General features: G+C 32.9%; 1 protein-coding gene across 1 annotated transcript in view; it reads right to left on the minus strand.

The window, feature by feature from the left end:
- Positions 1-1,811: 1,811 nt before the first annotated feature.
- The window catches only part of LOC108967104, a 32,273-nt gene continuing 7,311 nt past the window's right edge, over positions 1,812-26,773 (minus strand). Inside the window, exons 2-4 of the mRNA XM_018930350.1 lie at positions 3,045-3,361; positions 2,509-2,676; positions 1,812-2,336 (exon numbers count right to left, since the gene is read on the minus strand). Of these exons, the coding sequence (XP_018785895.1) occupies positions 1,977-2,336; positions 2,509-2,676; positions 3,045-3,227 (711 nt within the window). The 5' untranslated portion in view covers positions 3,228-3,361 and the 3' untranslated portion in view covers positions 1,812-1,976. The remainder of the gene's footprint in view (positions 2,337-2,508; positions 2,677-3,044; positions 3,362-26,773) is intronic.

Below are 26,773 nucleotides of genomic sequence, written 5' to 3' on the forward strand. Positions count from 1 at the left end.
TTTATAATTTTTTTAAATTTATATATTTTACTTTAAGTACATGCATAGCCACATTTTTTATTGAACATATTCTGTTTTAATTTTTGCTTGATTTTTTAACTTAGTTCTGGTTTTTTTTCGGTAGTTTTTATTTATTTATATGTATATGTGTGAATTCTTAATTGAATTGTGATGCCACTTTGTAATTTTATTTTTAACATTTCGGTCAGCTCTCTCTGTAAGTTTAGTTTTCATAACAACAGCAATATACATATTACATACTTACATAGATGTGATTTGTACAAGTGGAAATAATTACTAATAATGTAATAAATATATAAATATGAGCAGTAAAATTGAGACACAACTAAACTTTCATAAATACTAAATGTAAGTGTTGAGTGTAAGCGAAAATGATTTTATTTAAATTGTTAAGCTTCATCATTGGCAGCTGTCAACAAAGCATAAGATTGACATTTTGAATTTTAAGTTGTGGTATAAGTCACATGTTCACTTTTAAAGTTTGTTTACAAAAGCAGTTTGAGATTTTTGCTAGTGTTTTTCTAATTTGACGATTTTGAATTTTCATATGATGGAATATAATTTCAAGCTATACAAACATAACTTTGTTTCAACAGCTTTCACATGCTATTTACTTATATGATAGAAGCTTGCGATGTGACATCATATCATATGCACATTTTCATGTTTTGTAAACACACGTGTTACTACAGCCTTCAGCTGCTATTTAATTATGTGATAACAATATGTGATGTGAAGTCAAATCAAAAGCATATTGCATTTTCATTTTTTGTAAACTCACGCATTACTACATCATTCATCTGCTATGTCATATGCATATTTTTATGCTGGTATAAGACTTGGCATACTATTGATGCGATCACATCATTATATGGCATAACAACTGCTGTCTTTTTGCTGGCATTTTTTTTTTTTTTGCTTTTTTAATAATTTTTGTGACCACTTGCTGCCAACATTTAACTTCTATGAGTTTTTTTCCGAAAACAAAGTAAATAAATAAATAAGAGTTTCATATATCTTTAGTGTTTCTTTAATGTTTTGGTGTAATAAATAAGTTTTTTATGTTTATGTGTATAATTGCATTTTAAATATTTTATAAATAAATAAATAATTAACAAATTAATAGTTTAGTTAAAATTTGTCATTCTTTTAATTAATACTATGATATAAATATATTTATATTATGCGCTGGCGTTGCTAAATTAATAAGCTTCATTATTGTTAACGTTTCTACATAATTTACAATTGCTTACATTACATATGTATATTTAATTATTTTTTGAAATTTTTGGTAACTTTTTTACTGGTTTTAAGTATGCTTTTACTTTCGAAATAACCTTTGCTTAATTTACAATTTTGCATACATCACGAAATATTTAAGAGTATTTAATAATGGAAAATGAAAAAGAAATGTTTTTATGATTATTTGATTGTTGTTTTTAAAACAAATTTCTTTGACAGCGACTTAATGTTGCATATATATATATATTTAATTATTTTTCAGTATTTTTTGTTATTTTTTTTAGTTGTTTTGTTTAATGATTCTTTGGAATAAAAATTGTTTTCTAAATTCAGTATAATATATAAAACGAAAGTTTTGTGCGCACTCGCACCGTCAAGTTGCTATAACAAACTGTCTTTAATTAAATTATTAAAAATTAATAATAGGAATTAGAAAATTATAATAAGCTACAAAAGCAAAAGCCTTTTTTGTTCATTTATAGTAATAAAATATAAGTCATAATTGTTTTAAACATATATATATATATAGTAGAAGTCTTTCGCTAAAAATCGCACACACTCAAATTCTTTGTAAATCTGTATGAAAAACATTATTCCGCCTAATTTTTTACTGGTTTATGTGTTCCTTTACATATTATTAATGAATCGGTGTGACGGCCTCTTAGGCATATAAGTACATAATTTGTTTTTGTTTTTTGTTGCATTTCTATACATTAATTGCACATTTGCATCAAATCATTGAGTTTGGTTATTAGATAATTGAAGAAGCTTAGGGTTTCCACAACTATCAACCATTCTCTCACCTGGGCGGTTCTGTTGTAATTGGGTATGGTGGTCTCGTTGATAAGGTGATCATTATTTAATGAAGCACAGTTTCGTGTACTCATGAATGCACTCTGTGCAGCATTTACATTATTCGTGAGCTCGTCGTGTATGCTTTGCAAAAAGTCGATTATAACATGGGATTCATTTTTAAATTTTTGTATCCATTCCAGCGTGTTGTTCTCAGTTTTAACTTCTTCGAGTACGGTTCGCAAGATTTTGAATGTTTCATATATGTCAACAATTTCGCGCTATAGGCAACAAGAGAATTAGCAATAGAAAGAAGGAAAAGTTATTAGTTTTCATTGCTTCTGCATTATTTTAAACTGTTTTAAAACAATTTTTTATCGTTTTTATCTTTTGCGTAAAAATCCTACTATTAGATATTAGATATATATAGATAAACTCATATTTAATGCTTACCAATTTTTCGGCCATTGATTTTTGTGCTGAATTCACATTTTTACATGTTTTTATATCCAATTTAATTTGACGGGTGATTGATTTATTATATTTATGTTCTAAACTTAAACTATGTTTGCTCCAGTTGTGGAGGGTTTTCTCCTTAGTTTCATTAAAACGAACATTAGTCTGGAAAATAAGGAGAAATTTGCTAAATTAAAGTAAAGAACATTTCTTTCACAAAAACTAGCTGAGACAATACTAAATTTGTAATAAACAAATTTAATTAAATTGCGCGAATATATTTTAGATTTACATGTCGAAACTCAGATCACATTTTAATATTTTGAAATATAGTATATTCTTTTTTAATTTTATTGCGAAAAGTATTGGATATATGGTATATTGGAAAATTATATTATTATATTTTTTTTTTCTTAAAAATGAAGAACGCGGAAAAAAATCAATTTTTTTTAGTTTTAAATTGAAATTTATTTTTGTTTAGTGTTATTGAAATGTCTTAATTTGTAGTTTTTTTTAAATGTACTGTTACTTACAAATTCATCAATCTGCCTCAAAAGCGTGCTGTGCGATTTAAGCGATTGATTTCGTATACTTTCTAGAGCTGCTTTCATACGTTCTTCTGGGCACATTTTGGTCGAACGCACATTCAAGTGATGACGACGTTGCGGTTGTAGACTATGTAGTATAGGGGATAAATTATCACGTTCGTACTGCATTAATTGTTTGTGATATTGCAGGCGATTCTCTAATGAGTGTAGAATTCGTTTTCTTCCGTGTAATGTTCGACCTGAAGAAGTGGAAATTTGCGCCAATATGACAATGCAAACGATTGGCAGGAGTATATAAGATTCTGTAAGTAGAAAAAAATAAAGAGAAATATATGAGAAATGGTGAATTTGAGGCAGGTTTGGGTAACACATACATACAACTAATGGAAAAGACAAGAAATTATGTTTTAAACTCAATTATATTTGTATATAAAATGTTTTATTTACACAAATCATTTCCTTTACCAAAGCACATTAGCTTTGAGTCCTAAAATGCGCATAAATTTCTCAACACATATGTATATGTATAAGCCATACGATATCATTTATCACAAGCGCATATCAAAGCACGCACTACCGCATGCACATGATAGGCTGAAAAGCTAGCGCACATACACATGCTTGGTTGAATACACCTGAGCGAGCGAATTGCTTCGGCCAATTGCTGCATACACCAATGAACGCTGCGAAATTATCGCACACTATAAAAACTCGCTGCCAGCAAATGCGCTAAAAACCAATGCAAAATTCGCAATGGCAGCGTTGTGCTGTCAAGTAGCGGTGAAGAAATTTCTGCTGCGTTTTAATATACTTATGCGTCAAAGCAATGTACATCCATACTTATATATGTATGTATATACATTATATATATATTATGTATAAAGCTGTGCAATTAGCGCAACTAAAGCGTACACACAGTAATTTGTAGAATTTATTAAAGAGCACAAGCTGCTGCAACAAAGTATGCGTGTGGAGGAGCGTGTTGGCATGCGGCGTACGCGTTGCTCGATTGATCTGCAATTTACCGCTTCGGCGACGGATATGTAGATGTAGATATGTGCGTAATTGTGCTTGACAGGTGGTCGAAGTGTAATCTAGTCAGACTTAGAGACTTAAACTGTCTGGGCTTTTGTCAAGATCAAGGCAAAGGCCGCCAATAATAGAAATTTACTGCCGTCTGCTGCCGGTTGTTGCTGTGAATTGTTTTTTTTTTTACAATTTGTTGCGTTTTTTTTGTAGCTTTGAAAGGCATTTAGTCAAGCGCATAGCACAGATGAGTCGCCTGCAATTTTCAATTGCTTGCCTGTTTGTGTGTGTGTGCGCATTTGTGGCAGACATAGCTGAGTATTAGAAATTTACTAATTATCATTTGTAATTAAAAGCAACGATTTTAATGTGAAGCAATCTTGTTGGTTGTTGTTTTAAAAGGTGTATACTTGTATGCAATATATGGAAAATGTTATATTTGCTGCAAGAGCTACATACATACATATGTGCATATGTGTGTGGTCGTGCGGTTGAGTGGAGCTTTCTTAAATAGCACTGTCAACCGCAATGACTGATAAAATATACTAGTAAGTGTGTGTTATTATATTTTTGTTACCTTTGCTTATTAATTATTTATGTGTTTTGCATAAATATTTGGAGTTACAATTATTTTAAGAAATTATGAAAATTTATTTGGTAGTAGGAGTAAAAGTAGTTATACTATGTTTAACTTATTTGGTTTGTACACGCTGAAGAGAGTATATAAAGTTTGCAAATAAGTTCGTCACACTCAGAAGGAAATGTTAGAGGCTTTGTAACCTATATACATATGTATGTATTTATAAATAATCAGCATGAAGCCATGTAAGTCGGTACGCGTACTAGTCCATCAGTTTTAGAGATATTCAACTGAAATTTTACACACCTCTCTTTTCTCCCCAAGACGCTGCATTTTTGTTAAAATTACTCATATCGAACCCATATCGCATATAGCTGTCATATAAAGTGAACGATCAAGATTAATCTCTTGTATGGAAAACTTCTTTATTTTATGAGTTATCTTCACAAAATTTTGCATGGATTGTTCGCAAAAGCAACGGTATAACCTAAGAATCGGACCACTATAATTGTCATACTTTGTAAGCACCAACAATACTCTGTTATATTTCTATTCATCTTTATATGAAAATATGTGCAGTATTGATAGATTTTTTTTTTTTTTGTAATTGTTTTGTTTTTTAAAGCAATAATTTATTTTTGCATATGACTAACATTACAAAGTGGGCATCTGTAAACACAAAAGTAACTGACGTCGTCGCGTTGTCTGGTTGTAATGGCACAGGCTAGCACCGCTATGTATTTGCTACAATTATTTTGTAAATATTTTGATAAAACTATTGTTTACTATAAAAATTTGATTTATTACTTATTTAATTTGTTGTTCGCTTTTTCATTTAATTGTTAGTAATTATTTGCTAATGTTTACAAAAGTATACTGCATTGCCATTTCTTTAATATTAATGTATGTCATTGATTCATTCATTAATACACTTCATTCAATAACACACTTGCTTGAATTGTTATCTACGTATACAAACACACACACACATGGGCGCGCGCAACACGTATCGCTTGCATAGTGCTTCGCTAGTAGGCGGATGCGCGTTGACCTGTAAAGGAAAATCACTGAAGAGTATCCTGTTTGTTCGCTACTTAAAACAATTGAGCTAAATAACAGCTTCGCATTTTCCACGTGTGTATGTGACTCCTGTTTGCTTTTTAATTATAGCAATCACTGCAATTATATTTATTTCATCACATTATTATTAATTAAGCAAATATACTATATAACGCCATTTACATACAGACATACAAATGTATGTACATATGTAGTAGCATATCAAAGCTAAATGCACTCCATCTTACATGTGAATGTGTGTCTGTTTGCCTTCACGTACATTTGTATGCTCATTTAGTATAGTTAAGAAGTGGATATGCAAGGCGTGTTGCCATTGGCTACCGCTTAGTTAAGCAGATGTTAAAAAAAGCTTAACAATATAGAATATATTGTGTGTACATATATACACACATGTGTATATGTGGGATGTAAAAATACATTTCTAACGAAGTATTTCAAGGAGAAAATATTAAGACAAATGTGCGCTACTTTCGTAGTTAGATTAATCGGAGGCGTACGTCATAATTTATTGAAGGCGTTCAGGCAAAATTTATGTTATGTTTAGATATATGCCAAATCTGCCTGGGTCGCAATATATAGCAGGTTTATCTCTTTATAAGAAATGAGGTAGCAGAATCGATACTATTTTTAATACGATATTTCTTGATATTTCAGAAAGTTAAAAATTTCACAAAAAAAAAAAATTTTTTTTCTTGCAAAAACCAAAAAAAAATATTGCAAAAATCAAAAAGTTCAAAGTTTTACTTTATTCAGAAAGATTAAAATTTCAAATAAAAGAGGCGTAGTAAAATTAAAGGAAATTCGTTTTTAAGATCAAAAAATTAATAATTATTTTACTTTATTTTAGCTACTTGTACAATACATATAACCATGTACATATGTACTAGGTATATGTATGTAAATTTGAATATATTTTTACAAAAATACTTATTATAATATTTTTATGAAAACCATAAAGACCTAAGAATTTGCATTTCCTTCCTTATTAATATTAGAAGAATTTGTAAATTTTAAAAATAAAATTAATAAAAAAGTGAAAAAATTAATTATCAAAATTAAAATTAACAAGATTACAATATTTTTTTGGAGATATAGATTAAAAAAAATATTATTTTTAAATAAATTGAATAACATTACATGACAATGGAAAACATTACAATATTGCTCTTATTTGGAAAAGGTAAAACAGATCATTAAATATACAATGAACACATTTAAATTTTATTACAATTGTTTTAAGTAAAAATGAAATTTTTACACGTTAAACTTTAATTAAAAACTAATAAAATTTACGCGTTTTTCGTGAAATTCCATTACTTTAGTTCCAGTTTTAAATGATTATTGCAAAACTTTGGCACTAAAGCGGTAATGCAGTTGGTTTGCACAATATCATTGCCAGCTTTTAGTTTAACAAAACATTAAAGCAAATATTTTCTGATAAAATCGCGAAGACATTTTAACGAGCAAAAGAAATATAAAAATAATAAAGATAAATAATAATAATTAAAAAAAAAAATAAAAATTATGAATATTAAAAAAAAAATAAAAAAAAAACAACAAAAATAAAACCAATCAATAATTTTTAAGAACGTGTATTGTATTAAAAACAGTAATAATAATAGGAACTTGTAGCGAGGGAAGCCCAAAAGATTGTACTCGTATATGGAACACTATTACAAACAACTTGATAGGTCACACCACCTCTACCCTTCCATTAAGTATTATTATTTATTATTTGCATTATTGTTTGTTTGTTTTTGGCTGATTTGTTTTTTTCGACTTTTTTTGTTCTATTTTATTGTTTTTGTTTAGTTTTTCTTTTTTTTTTTGGTTTACTTGGTTGACTTACTCATCATCGGCATCCTTCTGCGTGCGCGCGTTTGGCAATTTAATGCGGCGCTTTGCATTTTCGCTGTTAAAGCGCCTTTCGTCGCTGACTTTTGGCATATAGCGGTATTTCCAGTGATGAAATCTGTTGCACTGGCGGCACTTGTCGATGACACTTTGACACTATGCTGTTGTTGCTGTGGCAAATGTTTCGTATTAATTGTGTGTACTGTGCGCGATTCGCAACAATCCAGTGCACTGTTAATTTTGTTGTTGTTACTGTTCACTTGTGTTAGCGACATTTTGATTTGTTTTGTTTGTTAAATTTATTTAATTTTGTTAATACAAATTATCACAGAATAATGCACACGAAATGGAAATGGCGTTATTTCGTACAAAATTTTGTAATTTGGCGTTTAAAAAGTCGGACTTGCAAATTTTTAAGTTTAAATAATTTTCTTAATATTTTTTTATGCTTTCGCAAAGTTCAATATTTAAACATAAATTTATATGTACTTCAGTCGGTAAATAACACAATACCGTTTAAAAATGTCCTGTTCTGCAACAAGTGTTGTTTAGCAGCGAATATTTAAAGGCTTTTTGCTTATTCAATTAAATAAACTTTTTAAGTATTTTTTTATGTTTTTTATATGTGCTCTATATAGGCAATTTGAAATTATTTAAAAATTTCTTTAACTATTGCACGCACGATCTTTTAATTTCACTTGTTCGCTATTGAATGCTGATTGTAAGTTAAGTCTTCAATCGCCAGCTTTTAAAGCGAGCGCAAACCCCACAATTTCAACGGCCTACGCTCATACAAACGCTCGTATTGAGTACAAGAACATTGCGCTCATACACACTTCAAGCACACACACGCGCGCGCGTCCATGTACAAACACACATATAACCACACACACTAACGAGCGGAGTAAAGCAACAGATACCTCGTCTTAACAGTTAGGATCTGAGCGAAGTTCACCTAGGCAGCCATAGCGGCATGTCGCGAGCGTGTATATGTGTGGCATGCGTCACAACGTCGGCTTGCAAAGTAACAGCAACAAGAACGCGTCGTCGTGCGCTGGCGACTACGAAAACGAAGTTGACGAAAGCGACTGCCTCAACGCCATTGGTATTGAATTTCTCAATTAATCGTTCAAGCGACGATCTTGGCCAAGAGCGTGCGCATCGTTTAGAAAGAGCGCCATGCCGCGCTCAACAACTAATTGGTGAATATTGGCCAAAACAGTGGAGTGGCGTTATTAGAAAAGTTAAAACAAAATGCCAATAAGGAGGCAGTAACTGAGCACGTGCGAAAAATAGAAGCTTTGCTTCTTTGTACGTGAAGGGGTTTGTTGTTTATGCTTAGGCAGATGTAAACAACATATATATAATTGTTTAGCATGCTTCTAACGATGGCAATAGTTGCGGTGCCGCTTAGCATCGACATCGCAGTCACAAACGCAGCAACCGTAACGCAGCGCTTAGCGTGACTGCAAGCAGCGCTGCTGTTGTGGTATTTGGCGAGCGCGCGCTTAAAACAAAATCACTCTTTTAATACATACAAAAGGCAGCATTAATGCTCGCTTATCTAAAATAGAGTTAAACAGTTAAACGATTATACTCGACGCGATTATAAATGTATGCGCGCTACTCTACAGTCCGCATACACACACACACATAACAAACGCGCCCACTGAGCATTATATTGGCGCGCGCCAAGCAAGCAGCCCCCCACAAACAACGCATACATATACAGGAGGGGCCGGGCGTTTTAAGTGTGAGTTGAAACTACAAGTGAGCGCTTTAACAAAACGTTTGGCGCGCGCTCAGCGTTTATGCGCCGCCTGAAAAAAACCGAATATCTCGCTGAATGGCTCGTGCAAATGCTGCATTTTCAACGCGTGCCAAACATGCGCCGCAGCGGCAACTGCAACGGCAATTAGTGAGCTGCAAGTCGCCCTTGTCAGCGCCAGCTCTGTTGTGTAATTTGTCTCTGTGTTGGTGGGGGTTTCGCCTCAAATACATATGTGTGTGTGTTCGTTAGCACGCGTATGCGCGCGCCAACTTCCAAGTGATGAAATTTCATTTTGGCATAGCGCATGAGTCAACAGATGGAGCTTGGGTTTAACTTACAATTATGCACACACTTGTTTACTCGTCGCCAAATGCGCCGCTGGCCGCTTAAATGCTACACCGTTTGCTGTTTGGATATCAGCCGCTGGCTACATGATCATTTGGCGATGCAGCGAAAAAAAATCACCAGATCGCTTGGGTGACAAGTAAGTGTAGAAGAATGTGCTGCTGCGTCGTTTTTGTTTTCTTCTTTCATTCTTTATTATTATAATGTGTTTTTTGTTTTATTTGTGAGTTGTGACGTCAAATTCATTGCAACTTAGCAGCATTTACTTGTAAATACACACTTGTAATTGCAGCCACCAATGGACTGCATGAGCACAATTGAAAGCGCATCGATGAATCACAGTGATGTGTGCGCGCCTCTATCGCTATCATTGGCGGCTTGTGCCGCAACAAAACAAAAACACATAATTCTCTGTGTTCTTCTTATGAAGCAAACTAATTTCGTGTTGGCCCCCACAACTTGCATAAATGCTACACACACACACACACACTATTTGCAATTTTTAAATTCGGTACTTTGGTTTTTCCCAAGTTTATATATACTATTATTATTATTGTGATATGGATACTTAATTGCAGCATGTTTCATAAACTATTAAAAGATATATATAAAAATGCTATGAGCAATATTGCAGAAAAAGCACTTGTGTACTGCATTTCGTATGCGATGTGAGTTCGCCTTTGCGCATACACAACTATTTATGGTGTAGGGTATATGCAAATTGCATGGGAATCAGTTAATTTATTAATTTGTAACTCTAATTTAAATTGATAATTTACTATCGATTTATATGCTCATCTATAACACTTGATACTGACTATAGACATCAGCATTTTTTAAACCATGCAGGTAGTTTCACTACACCCCTACACAGCTGTATTCGAATTTTGTGTGAGTTATTGTGAGATAAGTATATTATGATAAAAAAAGGACGCAGAAATCGTAAATAAAACGCAGAATATTTAATTATTCATCAATATTTATATAGTCTTTTTAAAAGTAATATGCAGCACATGTAATAGACTTATGATGAGAGACGTGGAGCTCCCTTGCATCTCTCTAACACTTGACGGTATTCAACCACCATATCCTTTTGAATATTTTCATCAGTAGAAGAGGTCGAAGACCGCCCAGAATTATCTCCTGACCGTCTTGGAAGGTGTGTACTACTTGTAGGCTTCTGTTTTGATAAAATATATATAATTTAATAAATAAAAAATAAAGTGTTATTTGTGCGAATTGTGAAAAAGTCCCACGATGCCATGTCTGGCCAATATGTATGCTAAGGCATCGTTGCAATATTCCTTAAGGCCAAGAATTCACGCACTAATTCTTTCAGCCATTTCTTTTAGCAAAGGAAATTTAGAAAGCTTATAAAAACACATTTAACCTTTAAGATTGCTACAAGCAAAATAAGCAAGAATTTATCTAAAAATGTTGTCGTATCTCAGAGGCATGTACATATTTATATCAACATAATACAAACAAAAATTTCACAAGTGGACTCGCCAAACCTTCGAAATTTTAAAATACCTCTTACGGCTCCACCGATGCCTTTTTTAAATATTTTTACCACAATGTAAATATGGGCGGACTTAGGCGGACAAAATCTATTACTCTATTAATGTATCAAATAATTAATTGCAAGGAAAAAGAAATGATTTCAATTAATTGCAAGATATTGATCGATTAATCACTCCATTTGATTACTTTAATTTTTAAAGTTAAAAAATTAAATAACTTAATTTAAAATTTTAATTTGTTGAATTTAATAACAGTTTTGTATAAAATATAATAATTCGCCTCGACAGTGTTTCGTTTCATATATAAATATATTTATATTTCATTTCACAAAAACTGTATTGTTGTAGTAAGAACGTTATTATCTGCAAAATGTTTTTTTTAAACTTTGTGTCGAGTATACTTAAAGAAAATCCCCAATTCAATGTTCAATTGTTCCAAAGTACTGTTCTAACTACTTTAACAAAGTTTGCTTTTATTGAAGTGCCACTAAACGTTGACAAACAGTTTTTGATAGGTGATTTTTTTATGAAGAAAATGTTGTCATTAATTTAGTAATTAATCGATTAATGTTTCAATTAACCAAGACGGGCAAATCGATTTAATTAATTAGCTTTCTGAAAAACAATACTCGTTTGATGCCATTTGATTAATCTTATCCCTATATACTAGTCAACTATTTCTACCAAAGAAAAAAAGTTTGCTATGTGTGTATGTACATAGTATATACATCAAAGTGGTTGATCAAAATAGTGAAAAGAACTGATCTATTGATGCATTGCTGGATGTTCAATTACCCTTCCTACCCTAAATAATGAAATATATAAATCAAGGTTATCTTTGCCTGTTACAAATCTAGCAATATTTCACACTACTTTGAAATAAGAACACCTTAACAAATACCTATTGACTCTTATTTCACAATATACATTTATAATTTCTGAGTATCGAAAATCTTTTTCGCACTAAATACAAGTTTTCAGGTTAAAAAAATTTTTTTTATCAAAATGGATTTATTGATTTTCCTGTTGATGATGTATTTTTGATATATAAATTAGTCATTATATAATTTCATTAATATATTATTCCCTTTAACATATATCTCAATTATGATCTCAAATATTAATACCTAGAAATTAGTGGCGTGAGCGGAAATAACAGTTATTTGTTGTGGTTGAACTTTACTATATACATATGTACACATACTCGTATATTTAGAACTGCAAAAGGATATTGCGGGTAGGAGCCCTCGAAAAATAAATGATTAAGAACATAACGCGCCACAGTTACTTTAAGCAGGCACCAGAACCATCCATTTCCACTTTAAATTTGTCACACCACACTCATTGCTTATTGCATGCCAAATAATGACTCGCCGTTGAGGCATAGCTTTTGTTGTTGTAAGATCATGCCATTAATGCCTTGGTTTTCAGTACAATGGTAGTCGATAGGTTGACTTACGATAAAGCTACATTAATGCAAAGATCATAATAGCTAAAAAACGCACGAAGAAATGCCTTCAAGCACGTAGCGATTCCATTGTCTCAAAACAGTATTTTCGGAGCGCTCCTTTGAGTTTGCTGATTAGTCAGAAGTCACTTGGAGTTAAATCAGGCGAAAATGGTAGTGGCGGCACGTTATTGGTTGAAAATTTGGCAAAAACTCACGGATTTTTTTCAAAAAAATTTAGTGACTCTAGAAGCAATCGTTTTCACTTTTAGTGAAAATGGTTTTCACTGATCCTTTCGATATTCCAACAATGTCAGTAAACTCTCCGACTGTTAATCTATGATCTGAAGCGCCAATTAAAATTGTCGTGTTGATCATCAGTTGATGTTGATGGCCGTCCTGGAAGTGGTTTGTCGTCAACACGTTCTCTCTTTTGCTCACGATAAACAATTTTCACCCAAAACCTTTACCAACATTCTGAACGCTTCGACACCAGAAATTTTACTCCGCACACAAAATTTAACGGAACTTCTTTGTTGAATAATTTCGCTCAGCGTAAAAATCGGCGAAAGCACTTTATGTACTTCAGAAGGAAAAGCGTATACTAAATACTAATGATTGTTTTGATGTGAAATTTAACACGGATGCCACTGACAGTCACATCAACCTAGAAGCAAATATTTCGGCTAATGGGGTTAGGCGCAAAATTTAAATTAAAAGTCTATAGTATTTTTTGAAGTAAATTCAAACGATTTATTTTGAATTAAAAATAAAAATAGTGCATTTCGAAGTAAAAGATACTGAAGTTCAATGAAATCACAACAATATATTCTATAGCGATCATTTTGATTATATATCATATATTTACTCATAATAAATTTTTTTATTATATATCGCCATCTAAAATGCAAAACAACGTATCATTAAAAAAATCGACATTGTGTTATTTATTTATTAGGATTCACTACATCATCCGCCTTCAGATATCACCATTATATAACCATTTTATAAGCAAAACTTAAATTTTGTTTCAGTATGAGTGGTTTCTATTATATCGTTTTTCCTTCACCTGTGAACTGATGAAAAGTGATATTACATTATTTTGCAATTTAGGTGACGATAGGGACAATGTGCAACACACTTATTTTATTACATAAATTAAGAACGATGAGGAAGCTTTGCAAAAATCTGTAAAATCATTCGGCTTAATGGAGATACCAGTTTTTGTTTGTTCATAACTACGGAATTAGTCACCAAACAAAAAACCCAAAGGTCATTGCAGAGAAGTACTTTCAAAGGCAACCTACCGAACCATTTTTATTTGTGTTTGTGGTCACGAAAATAAGTCAAGAATGTGTCAATACAGCATATAATTGAAAGCTGCAAAGAATAAAATAAGGACATACAAAGCCGCACATTTAAAAGTGCAAAAGTAAGCAAAATAACAGCTGATCACTGGCCAGCGCACGCCAAAACCGAAGCTTACCAACATTTGTTATTGCTGTCTAAACTACATTTGTTCATTCATTCATATTTTAACGCACGCTCAATTAATTATTGAGTATTCAAAGAAAAGAGAGTTAACGCCAACAAGTTGTTAGCATGAACACCGCGAACTTGTCATTCAACTCAAATGCGTTATATTTGTTTATATTATTTTTCGTTTTTCAAAACACAAAATTCTCAATGAATGATAAAATTCTTCACGCGTTTCGTCAATGAAGAAGCGCACACTTATTTTACTCTTCTTCTTTGTTGTAACACTACGACTCAACACTCACAAGCTCACCAATGCTAGTAGTCTTGCATGTGCAAGCATTATTGTGCTCACGTGCGTTGCGATTCTCCTTCAACATTCTACTCACTCGGCAACTTAACTTTTTCACTTTTATTATTTTCTACTTATGTTTTTTTTTTTTAGTATTTTTAGTGTTTAGTATTTCATTCATTAGCTATTTTGCACAAAAATTTATTATTTTCTTTATGTCCTCTTGTTTTGGCGGCCGGTGTGTGTGGTAACGCGTCAAAACGGAAGTAACTCCGCCGCCTTTGCGGCTGCCACAGTAGACGCAACATATTGTTTACCTGTCTTCCTGCTTTGCTACCCACCAAAGCCATCTACATACATACATATACGTGTGTACGGATATGTACGTATGTTTTTGCATACTTGCAATACGCGCAATCGCATTTGCACATTGGCGATTTGGCCGATATGTTATTTGCTATGCAATGCACAGTGGTTCGCACAGTGGTTCGCTATTAGCAGATAATTGAACTTTTTAGTCTTTAGTATGTGGACACGAACGAATTGTAACTGTCGAAATAGAAAATTATTTATCTTCGCTTTAATGGTTAACTTTTTACAGAGATCTTACTACGACTTAGATCTAAAATGCGAAATTCTAATTTACTATATGTTTGTGAATTCATGACAGTGTCTCTGTAGGCCTTACAGTGAACTAAGTTTATCTCAAATTTAAAATTTAAATCGATTTCTCAAACAGTTGTTGGGTTGCAGTCTTCTGAATTGTTGCCGCCCAGTTCGATCAGCCGCACCAATATGATCGCCTGGATGCAGTGAAACGCAGACGAGGAAGCTACAACATGTCAGTACACTGCACTACGACAGGATGGCTTTTGATGTCTCCCATCGAAAAGCTGCGCAGTGAGGCCCTATGCTCCCATTTGAGGAGCATAATGACTCCTCTCCAAGCTGTTTCTGCTGGGGTAACTTCGCAGAAAGCATCCCTACACTCATCAGCTTTGAGCGAAACTGTCTCCTAGGAGCGTCAATAGAGTTTTCGTGAACTACGTCGACAATATAAACAATACGCCGTCTCGACTTCGGGCGCAACAAATCTCAGACATGCACTGAAAGCCATTCACAGTCTAAGCCATTAACACCTTCACCGACTCCCACTCAGTGAATGGCGTACTTGGAGTCAATCAACCACCTGTTGCAGACGAAGAGCTCGAGTTGCCGCGAGAATCGACAGTGAGCCTTACGCAGCTTTTTACTAGATACTGTAAGAGGTTAAACTCCTACTTATCCAAGATAGACCCTGACATAACAAATATAGTATATGGCATGCGTCTGTTTTTCTGACCATCTGTATATACGCGAAAAAGTCGTTGAGCTTTTGAGATATCATTCTGAAATCTATACCTATTCACGATATCACATCACTATATCATATAGCTATTATTCAAACTGAACAATCGGAATAAAGTGCTTGTATGGAAAACTTTTTCACTTGAAGAGATATCTTCATCAAATTTGACGTGTGTTACTATCCAAAGCAAAGGAGTATTCTCCGAAGGAATGTTTCAGATCAAGTTACTATAGCATATAGCTCTATTCGTTTTAATCACACTGGGATTTTTTTTTTCATATTAAGAAATTTATAGATCGGTAGTTAAAAGCATTCAGCGACATGGACTGCCTTATGGAATGAATGTGGTTATAAATGTGGGTAAGGTCATAATAATATTTCTTGGTGGATATAATGCAGTGAATAATAACTCTGGCTGTTAGTACCCACTGTGTGCTCATTTCTTCTGTGCATTTTTAGAAAGGTTATATAAAAAAAGATTATTATTTAACTTTACTATTACTTTTTTTTATGTGCCACAAAAACGATCGAGTATTATTAATGACTTTGATACAATTTAAACTGCTGCATGATATATTTTATTTACGTTTGCGGTCTGCTTTCATTCATAACGAATAAAAGATTTTCACATTTTATATGCAGCAGCTCTTCTTTTGTTGCAAATACACAAACACTTATCCACAATTATTTATTGCATTACAGTATATGACGAAATCAATATTTTTAAACCAAATAACAAATTACTGGCGAAACTTTGAACGCCGGTAAGAAACAAAAATATATGCACTCATGGCGAAAAAGAAAACTTTTTTTGAATTACTACCGATCAACCGATTACGCGATCAATGCCATACAGAAGAGACAAAGCAACTAATAGAGCGATTGGACTAAAGAATACAACTGAGTGTATTTCATAATACAAAAAAAAAATGTAAAAAAATAAAAATCGTGATAAAAGCGTCCAAACGCCAATAAAGTCAATGATAAACAAGAAACGAAAAACGGATACGTAATTGCAACAATGGAATGTAGCAAAGTGTGTATAACTAAATAACTATATGCATGTGATTAAGAACTGCGGAACAGCTACTACGATATTTACATGTCGCCACGAAGAAGGTGACGTTTTGCGCACTCTCTCCAAACAATCATACATATTTACTAGAGTGTATAGAATACAATGCAACTGAGAAGAAGAGACCTTGTGTCCGTGTTTTTTAACTCTTTGGCAAATAAATTGTAACTTTATAGAAAAGCTCTCTTCGAACGCTACAAAAATAATAAATGCTGATTAATTGCAAAAATAATATATTTTCATAAAAAATAACTAGTAACCAAAAAAAAAAAAATATAATAGTTTCGTATGATATAAAATTCTTGCGTCTAAATACAAACCTTCTCACTTAACAATAATTTGTCTTTTATAAAAGATCTAATTAGATCTCGCATTCTTCAAAAATTTTAAAGAAATTCTCCAAATACTTCCAAAGAAAGTTTTTTGTAACTTCTAAACTTGTGATGTTCCTTTCGAATAACGGCATGTGACAGTTCTGTTATATGCAATTTATAAATTCCATTTCAAAACCTTACACATGTCACTGGATTGTTGTATATTGAATATACCTTGGATGCATCAAGGAAATTCTTGATTCAAGTGATGGTTTCGTAAAAGGTTGGCCATTATTACCCAATATTTTCCGACCGCTTGTCATCACGAAATAATGTTTAACTAGGCATTCTATAACACACTTCAGTTCTTATCCTCGGCTAGCAGAGTAACCCTCGGCTAGTAGGAAAGCATAATACCCATAGCTGCTTAGTTTTTCGTCATCACAGAATGTCGACTTTATTGAGTTGCAGAAAAGTTATTCATTAGTTTGTAGAAACCGCAAACTTATTCCCTCACTTAACATGGCACACTTAGCACGACAGCCGCAAACAAAGCAATTTTTGGCAAAAACTACTATAGCCATTGTTTAAAACTTTTAAGATTTTATTCATTGTTTGAAAATACATAGAAAAATTAAAAAAAAAAAATAATAATATTTTTGCGATCTTCGACGGCACTAAGAAACGTCCTGCACTGCTTCAATGATTCCGGCCTACTCCGTTGAAAACTGAAAAAAAAAATGTCCACTTTATCATGTTCAATGACTGACGGTCGAAAAAAATCCAAAATGTTGGTTGTTTCGGTCAGCCAAAATTTTATTTTCGTTCAGAGCAAAAAGCGGTAGGTCATTGTATGAAAAAATATATAAAGAAATTTCGATTTTCGAACAGATCACATAGTGGAAGGTAATTGTATGGAGAACTATGTATATTAGGGTGCTTCAAAAAAATTTTGTTAATTTTTTTTAAACCTTATTCCCTCAGTTGTTAGTGATTGACAAAACAAATTAGGAATTTTGGTTTTTTTCATTCAAACAAAACTTTCACCAATTAATTTTCGTTACTCAAAAATAACCATCAACTTTTGTATTTTATTTTGAAGATCTACTTACCTAACGAAATATAGCAGAAATCTTTTTTTTACAATTTCACACTAATAGTGCCTCTTAATTTGAATTGATAATTCTAAACCTGAGTTTTCGAAAGCAATTTACATGAATAAACTGTTAATACGTCATGTAGAAAATACCACTCTCTTAGAATTTCCCTTTAAAACTCACAAAATTTTTTTGTGGTTAATTCTGAAATTTTTCAATGGTAGGTTTTGGCACACTCTTAGTAGCTGGGTTGTCCATTTCGTGTTTTCTTACCCACAAAAACAGAAACAAACTAGGCTTCTGTACGTTACGTTACATTTTAGGGTTTATTTTGTATTGTATTGTATCATAATAATTCAAGTTATTTTAGCATTATTGTGGTTTGACTGTGCTTTATCAGTTACGTATGCTTTGGTCTGATACTCAATGGTAAATATACAAGTATTAACCGTRACTAAATATTAAGTTGAGCGRWTTTAACTCAATCAGGTAAAATATTGAACAGATCACATAGCGGTAGATTTTTGTAGGAGAACTGTATAAAGAATATGCAGAAAAAATATCGATCGGATGGGACAACATTAAAATGTGCCTCTTAACTTGAGTTCATAATTCAAAACCTGAGCTTTCCAAAGCAATTTATATAAATAAGTTAAACTGTTAATACGTCATGTAGAAAATACCACTCTCTTAGAATTTCCCTTTAAAACTCACAAAATTTTTTTGTGGTTAATTCTGAAATTTTTCAATGGTAGGTTTTGGTACACTCTTAGTAGCTGGGTTGTCCATTTCGTGTTTTCTTACCCACAAACACAGAAACAAACTAGGCTTCGCTACATTACGTTACATTTTGGGTTTATTTTGTATTGTACTGTATCATAATAATTCAAGTGATTTTAGCATTATTGTGGTTTGACTGTGCTTTATCAGTTACGTATGCTTTGGTCTGATACTCAATGGTAAATATACAAGTATTAACCGTAACTAAATATTAAGTTGAGCGGTTTTAGCTGAATCATATTAAATATTGGAAATTAAAATTGTTTGCGGATGTTTATAAAAATCTTACCAAGAATACAATTTCATACGCAAATTGTGATTGATAGGGAAAACCAAATGCCGGAAGAAACGTATATATACAGTAAGTTTCAATTAAAATTTGGGGTTGTGGCTGCTGATGACGCAAATAAGAAACACCATCGACAAAATTATGTACCAGTAACAACTAACTAGTGGCTATTATATCTATTTCTATATTTACTTGGCTAAATTTCTCTATAAATTGTATAATTTGGCTAGGATCAAGAACAAAAAACCGAAAAATCTTTACCAATTAGTTATTTATGGGTTTGCAATAAGTCACAAGTAACGAAATTCGTATTTACATATTCGAAACTGACCTTGATCGTCATCCAAACAAGTACTGTAAACTTGTCAGCATACTTCCAAATAACTTCAAGTCAGCAGCAAAAGCAGAGGTAACGAATTGTAAAAAAACTCGGCTTCCAATATAATTGCTTATTTTATGTAGCAAATCGGAACTGTTTTTTTTCTATTTCGATAGAAATGTATGCTTTGAGATATAAACATACGTACATACTTTGATATCTTAAACAATTTGTGAAATAGCAAAATGGACAATATCTAAGCGCATATTACTCCCGCCAGCACGCCTAACACATGAATGAAAAAGTTTGCATGTAAAAATGAAAAAAGTTTCCCTTTTTCCCACAACGGCCTGTAATTCTTGCAATCTCGTCTTCATGTTATATAGTAATATGGAATTCGAACGTGTGTCACAAGCCGCAAAGCGCATGTGTGACGCGCGACTGGGGCGCAGCATTAAAACCACAGAAGCGAAAAACTCCATTGCTTGCGAGAAGCAAAGTGCCAAAGAGCGCTAGATAATTGATTACACAAATTATTATTGCATGGCAAATAGGAGAGCATAGCTCCAAAGGTACAGAAGATAAGCGCTGAGCGCTTTGGAAGCGCAATCAAAAGATCGCGCCATGTCATACTACAAAAAACGATAAATAATAAGTCTTATATAATTATGCTAAACGTAGAATAGCAAACGCGCTCTTCACGCTGCGAAATCATGTGCGCTTTTTAGCGCTAACTACCAATATGTTCAAGACTCGAATAGCGCTAATACGAGTAAAGCGTTACACCTACCCCAAAGCGCGCATCTTGCGCTCAATCAACCAATTTATGAATGAAAATGTAAACGTAAAACCCCTACAACTGTGCCAAGTTGTAGTTCAACTGGCCGTTTGGCGGCTTGACAAGCAAGTGTAAAAAATACTTAATTCACTTCGTTAAACCGGTTGAGCGTAAAGCGCGCTCGTGCGCGCATAATCACCTCGGCGGCTTAAGTCGGGTTTCATTTTCGCGCCACTTATTTATTTACTTTTGTATGTTTGTAGTTTGGGGTTTTTCAAACAACCAGCCTCTTTAATTTTTTTCCACTGCTATTAAATTACATCTTTGAATTTCAATTAATTTCACAATTTAAAGTAATCGTCACAGCATAGCATTTAGTGCGCTAGCTAGTTTTAATATTATAAATGTATGTATGATATGTTGGAAATACAATTGGAAATATTATATTATATATGCAAGCATACATACAGGTATGTAATTAGTTTGAAGCTTGTGAGTGTGTTGCTCAGCAATAATGTCAATTTTGAAATTTGGAGAGCGTGTCTATAAAAAAAAAACTTTTTAGGACTTTATTTTCATTACAATTTGTTGTGGTTGTTGTTATCTATATTGCCACCGGCTAATCTTGAAAACCTGTTGCACTTCATTTGCGACTGGTTACCTACTGACACTGTCAGTGGCCGGCAGACAACGGCTAGCTGTCGGTGACGCGCTGTTATTTAGCGTTAATTTTCACTTATTTCCGATGAATGAATAAAAGTAAAACAACAACAACAACAACAGAAACAGAAACAATAAAAAATTTTAAAGTGTAGGCGACAGGTATGCTTTTTTTCGGGTTTATCGTGATTGTAGTGACGTCAGTAGCATCAACAACTTATTTTACTGATTTACCTTTTCGGTTTATGCTTTTGACTAATTGACAATGCCGTTACGGCTTAGACACTTGTGAAGAGATAGCAGCTCACTGTCATTTTTTTTACCAATTCGAGTAGCCTGCTCGACATGTTTACAGAGATATATACATACATAAGTATATACATGCATACATCCATACAAACATACGTCTGGTTGGATGAACTGAAACGTCTTGAATATATATAATAGTTCAAAACCATAAATATTCAGATACTTATCATCTCATCAAATTTGACCTGGACTAATAATAAAAATACATTTTCACTTATTTTGATACAAATCTTTATTATAGACTTCAAAATAGGCTCCTTTTGGGCTGATACAAGCCAATGCTGAATCCATTTCGTTTTTAGAGCGCTAGATTCATTAAAATGTTTGCAAATTTCTGTATCGTATTCATAAACCCATCAGTAATGCTACTACGTCATCAGTAATGCTACATTTGAATGTAGGATCTTCAGCTTTGTTGTCAAGCATCTCTTTCTTCCTCTAATTAACATTTTTCAAAAAATACAGGTGTTTTGGTACGAGTCTCGCGGCGGCACGCTTTATACCCAAAACATTAACCAAAATGTGTTGATTTGATCCATGAGAAATGTTGAGATCCCCTGCTATCTCCCTGATGCCAAAACGATGACCTATGTGCACTGTTTATTAACCTTTTTCGTTGTTATCGTCATTAACAGAAATAAATGGACGATTCGCATGAGGCAAGTTTCCGATGAATTCATGACCATTACTGAATGCTTTGTACGAATCAAATATTTATGCTAATAATATAGTAATCTCACCAAAATGCTTCTGCAACATTATCAACGAATCCGTTTGAAGCACAATTTTGATACACAAAATGTCAAGCAAACTCGTTAATTTTTTAATTTTTTCCGGGTTGTTAGTCGAACTGAGAAAGAGTAAAGATTTTGGATGGCAGCGTTCTAAAAAGCGACCGTTCGCAAGTACAAACATATACAAGTGAAACTTTAAAGGTGTTTTTCTTGAAACGGCATTTATCAACATTGCTGACATCATAACCCAAACTCAAATTAAACTTGAGTATTGTTGAATACATTTACATTTACTAAATCTTAAGATATAGCTGAAAATATATCTTATTATGTTCAAGGAAGTTTGAAACATTAAATTGAGCACTTTCTTAAAAAAAAAAAATTCATGAAAATCGCCTAATTTTTCATGCGTTACACTGGTATAGTCCGCTAAACTTATTGCACAGGGTGGGACAACGCCCATTTTTTTTTAATTTTTTGCCCATAGGTTATCCTTGCCACAGTGATCCCCTGCGCCAAATTACATTTTTATATCTTAATTTGGTGCTTAGTTATGGACCTTTCATGGCGATTTTTGAGCGTGGCAGTGATCCGATTACGCTTATTTACGAACTGGTAATTTTTTTATACTAAGGAACTTGCTTTGCAAGATTCATCAACTTTTCTCGTCATTTTGATGATTTATATATTGCAAGAGTATAAAAAAGGTTAAACAAAAATATTTCCATAATTTTCAAAACTTGTAAAAATGAACAAAATTTCTTACGTTCTCAAAACTTAAATGTGGGTGTCTATATACAGGGTTTACAACAAGAACGACGTGATTCAACCTCCGTTTGCATATCTCCACCCTTTACGGCAATTTTCGATGACCCAGGTCAGTATTCCGCCTGGAATTTGGGCTAATGTGTGATTATTTTTATCTTCGACCGGCTCGAGTGTTGCTGGTTGATTGGCGTAAACATCTGATTTAACCTACGCCAGAGAAAATAATCTTTAGACGTTAAGTCACATGATTTTGTTCACTTTTCTGTCTCATTTAGAAAAAAAAAATAATGTCCGATGTTACCGCTTTACCATAGTTACCACCAAACGGTAAATTTTTGGGGGTTAAATTTTATTTCCTGAATCATGCATGTCATTCATATCCCGTTGTATGCATTGAAGATCTATCTATATCATGCAACATCTTCAAACAGATCACGCGAACATACGCTGAACAGTTAGTAGCTAGTAGTTAGTTGAAGTGCAGTTAGTTGATACTTTAGCGATTTGATCACATGATTGTTAGTTCAACTACTTATGACTGCTGCCATGGGGTGGGACAGTCCCCAACTCTGTCGAATGACGAGAATTCTTGAGAAATTTGGTGCAATAAAGTGGTAGTCATTGTTTCTGGGGAACAGCCGTAGTAGAGCATTTGAAATTACTTGACAATTATTCGATGACGTCGCTTTAGTTAGATTAACTGATGTGGTTTTATGGAGTGGCAGTAGATCTTGATAAAATCCTATTTGACAATATTAACTGTAGCAATGTTTAAACATTCCCAGATACTATAACTGTAAATGTTGCTGTTTTCATCGAGGGGGGAAAGCATGAAGCATATCTCATACTGTTAGAAGAGTAGCGCATGGTATGCAACCAGTTGCTACAGAGTATTATAGTTTTGTTCATCTAAGCGAGATAGATTATATATATGTACATATGTGTATATAAATGATCGGTATGACGAGAAAAGTTGAAATCTGGTTGCCTGTGTGTCGATCGGCATGACACTGCCTACTTTTTGGTGAAATCACATATCTCCGGACTCGATCGACCGATTTCAACTAAATTTAGTATGTGGCATTCTTTTGATGTCTGTGCGAATATGAGTGAAATCGGACTATAACCACACCTACTTTCCAATTTTAATTTCCATTTTAATTTTAAATTCCATTTGATTCTTTTACTTCCAGTACAGAAATCAAGAAACAATTAGTATAAGAGGATACCTAGGTACCGCATATGTGAATCTCAGTATCTATAGTTTGCTTTTGATTGAAAACACCGGTCAATATAAAGGATATACATTTGAAATTCAGACAGAAAACTGTCCTGGCAATAGTAAATTCGTGTATCAAAAATGGGTTGAATCGGGTAAATACTTTCCTGAGCACCCTATTACATAATATTGAGATTTTCGAATTTTCGAGTGACTTTATACTGCATATATCGGCCAATATTTCAGATATCTCAATGAGAATTACAGAACGTGTTTTACTCATAAGAGTATATCTTTGTGTCTTCAATAGATAAAATTGCACGAAAACCCATACAACTAATATCAGGATTTCTGAACAACCTGCTGACTTTACTCCATGTTATTGCGTGTGAGGTACCTTAACTTAATGAGAGCTAGGGAATATTTTTTATGTGGCATGATAATTAATAATTGTTAGTTTAATGATAATAGTTTTTCTAAAAAACCTTATGCCGAATATGTCGGCCAGTGTATGAGTTATATATAGTTTACATGTATGTATATATAAAATTGCTTATACTGCGAACCTCTGGTTGACGTTGCAAGAGTATAAAATGTTCGGCTGCACCCTAACTTAACCCTTCGTTTCTTGTTTTTACTTTTAATTGAATATAACCCCTTAACAAAGTATATTTAAGTTTTCCACGCTGCTTGTTACTCCCATAAGGAACCGTTGGTGGTCTTTTAAAGTATATACATATGTATATGTAAATGATCAGAGTGACGAGCTGAGTGGATTGAGATATCGATCTGAATTTTTGTACATGACCTTTTCTAGCCAAGAAACTAGAACTTACTAGTTACTGGTTACTTATCGTAACGAATTCGGAGCACTCTTTCATGTAGCTGCCATACAAACTAAATGATTGGATTCAGGTCCTTGCATGGAAGGGTTTGTCCAATGCAATGTTCCGATTTCAAAATATCTTATTCAGATCGGTTAGCATATAGCTATGTATATATAGCAATAATAAACTTTATAAACATTTATAATGAATTCTGATCGGAATTTATAAATTGGTGTATTTTTACAGTGAATTTATTTATAAATATGTCAAAATAGAGCTATGATGTTTATATAGAAAGTAAAATGGAGTCTTATTACCATTTTGTATATGAGTATTAACAATACACTCATACCCAAATATATAGAATTAAAAATTTTATAATTTGATATAATATGACTAAAATTTTAACCAATATAAAATCCAATCTGGGAATACAAAACCCTAAATCATTTAATCTCAGTACACACATTTACATATGTACAAAAGTATGTCTATTGTTGACTCCACTAATTGATATTAATTTGATAATTTTCAAATAAACGAAGGCGCGGCGCAAGAGTAATCTCGCTTTAAAAATTATAGTACAAACTCACCACAAACGCTAATAACTTATCGTGCACACCGACAGAAGCTGCTAAACATCAATAAGCGGAAGCTGTACCGCCAGAGTTGCCTCCAATGATGTCGTTGGACCCAATCATAGTTCAACAAATGTACTTCTCATATACCTCCTCACTTTTACACCTCATAGAATGTGAAGAATTCTTTGTAAATAGTCTGAGTGAGAAATTCCTTTCGAATCGCCGTCTTCTCTGTACCGAGTAAAAGTCTCGTGAAATTTGTTATCAAAATTATAAAACATTAAAGGCATCGTTTGTGTGGACAAATAGCATGCGAGCACGGCACAGAAATAATTTTTCCCAAGCCGTTGTTTTCAGAAAAATGTCTGGAGAAAATCCCAATAGCATAATCAGCAATCAAACAATAATTTCACTTTCAACCCTTTGCAACGAATTGCAAAACAAAAACAAAAGTGCTAAGAAGCGCAGCAAAAAAATATACAATAATAATGAAGTAAACATACGGAAACAAATGAAATTCAAATTGAAACAAATTAACAGCCTCATTGACAGCTGCCTCGCTGATGTGATAAAAAGTGCATTGTTCGTGCCGGTTCACGAGTTTCTATAATCACTCTACATACAACATATCTACATATAAATATGCATTTGAGTACATATGTACATGTATAAGTGTGCTTTATTGAAGGTGCACACAACGCGCCCACTGTTTGTTGTACACAATCGCACCCTTCAGGAAAATTCACTTTTTTGCACTACTGCCATTATCAATTGCAATATGGTGTTCCATATTTGAACAACTATCTCATGTAAACATAACCGGTGTATATAGGTTTTCTACAGTTACGAACCAAGATACAAAGATGGTATTTAGGTGAAGAGAAAAAAATAATAGTGGCTATCCTGTAGGTTAGAGGTGTAAGTGACTATGAGGTTGCATAAAACAAAAAAAAAATTCAATATTTTCGATTACACCTTTGAATAGTGAAAACAAAAAAGTATTAAAATTACATAATTTTGTTGAAAAAATTTATTAAACGTTTTTTTCAAATAGAAAATATCCCCGATTACACCTTTGATTAGTAAAAAAAAATTAATTTAAGAAAGTTTTTGACAATTAAAATTTTTAATTTTTGACACTGGGATTGAAAATAAAAATTTTTTTTTTTATTCAACTTTACAATTTAACAATTTCTTCAGATATTATAACGTTACTTTGAAT

This window comes from Bactrocera latifrons, unplaced genomic scaffold (genome assembly GCF_001853355.1).
Source record: "Bactrocera latifrons isolate USDA-ARS-PBARC rearing strain unplaced genomic scaffold, ASM185335v1 scaffold_177, whole genome shotgun sequence".
NCBI classification, from domain to species: Eukaryota; Metazoa; Arthropoda; class Insecta; order Diptera; family Tephritidae; genus Bactrocera; species Bactrocera latifrons.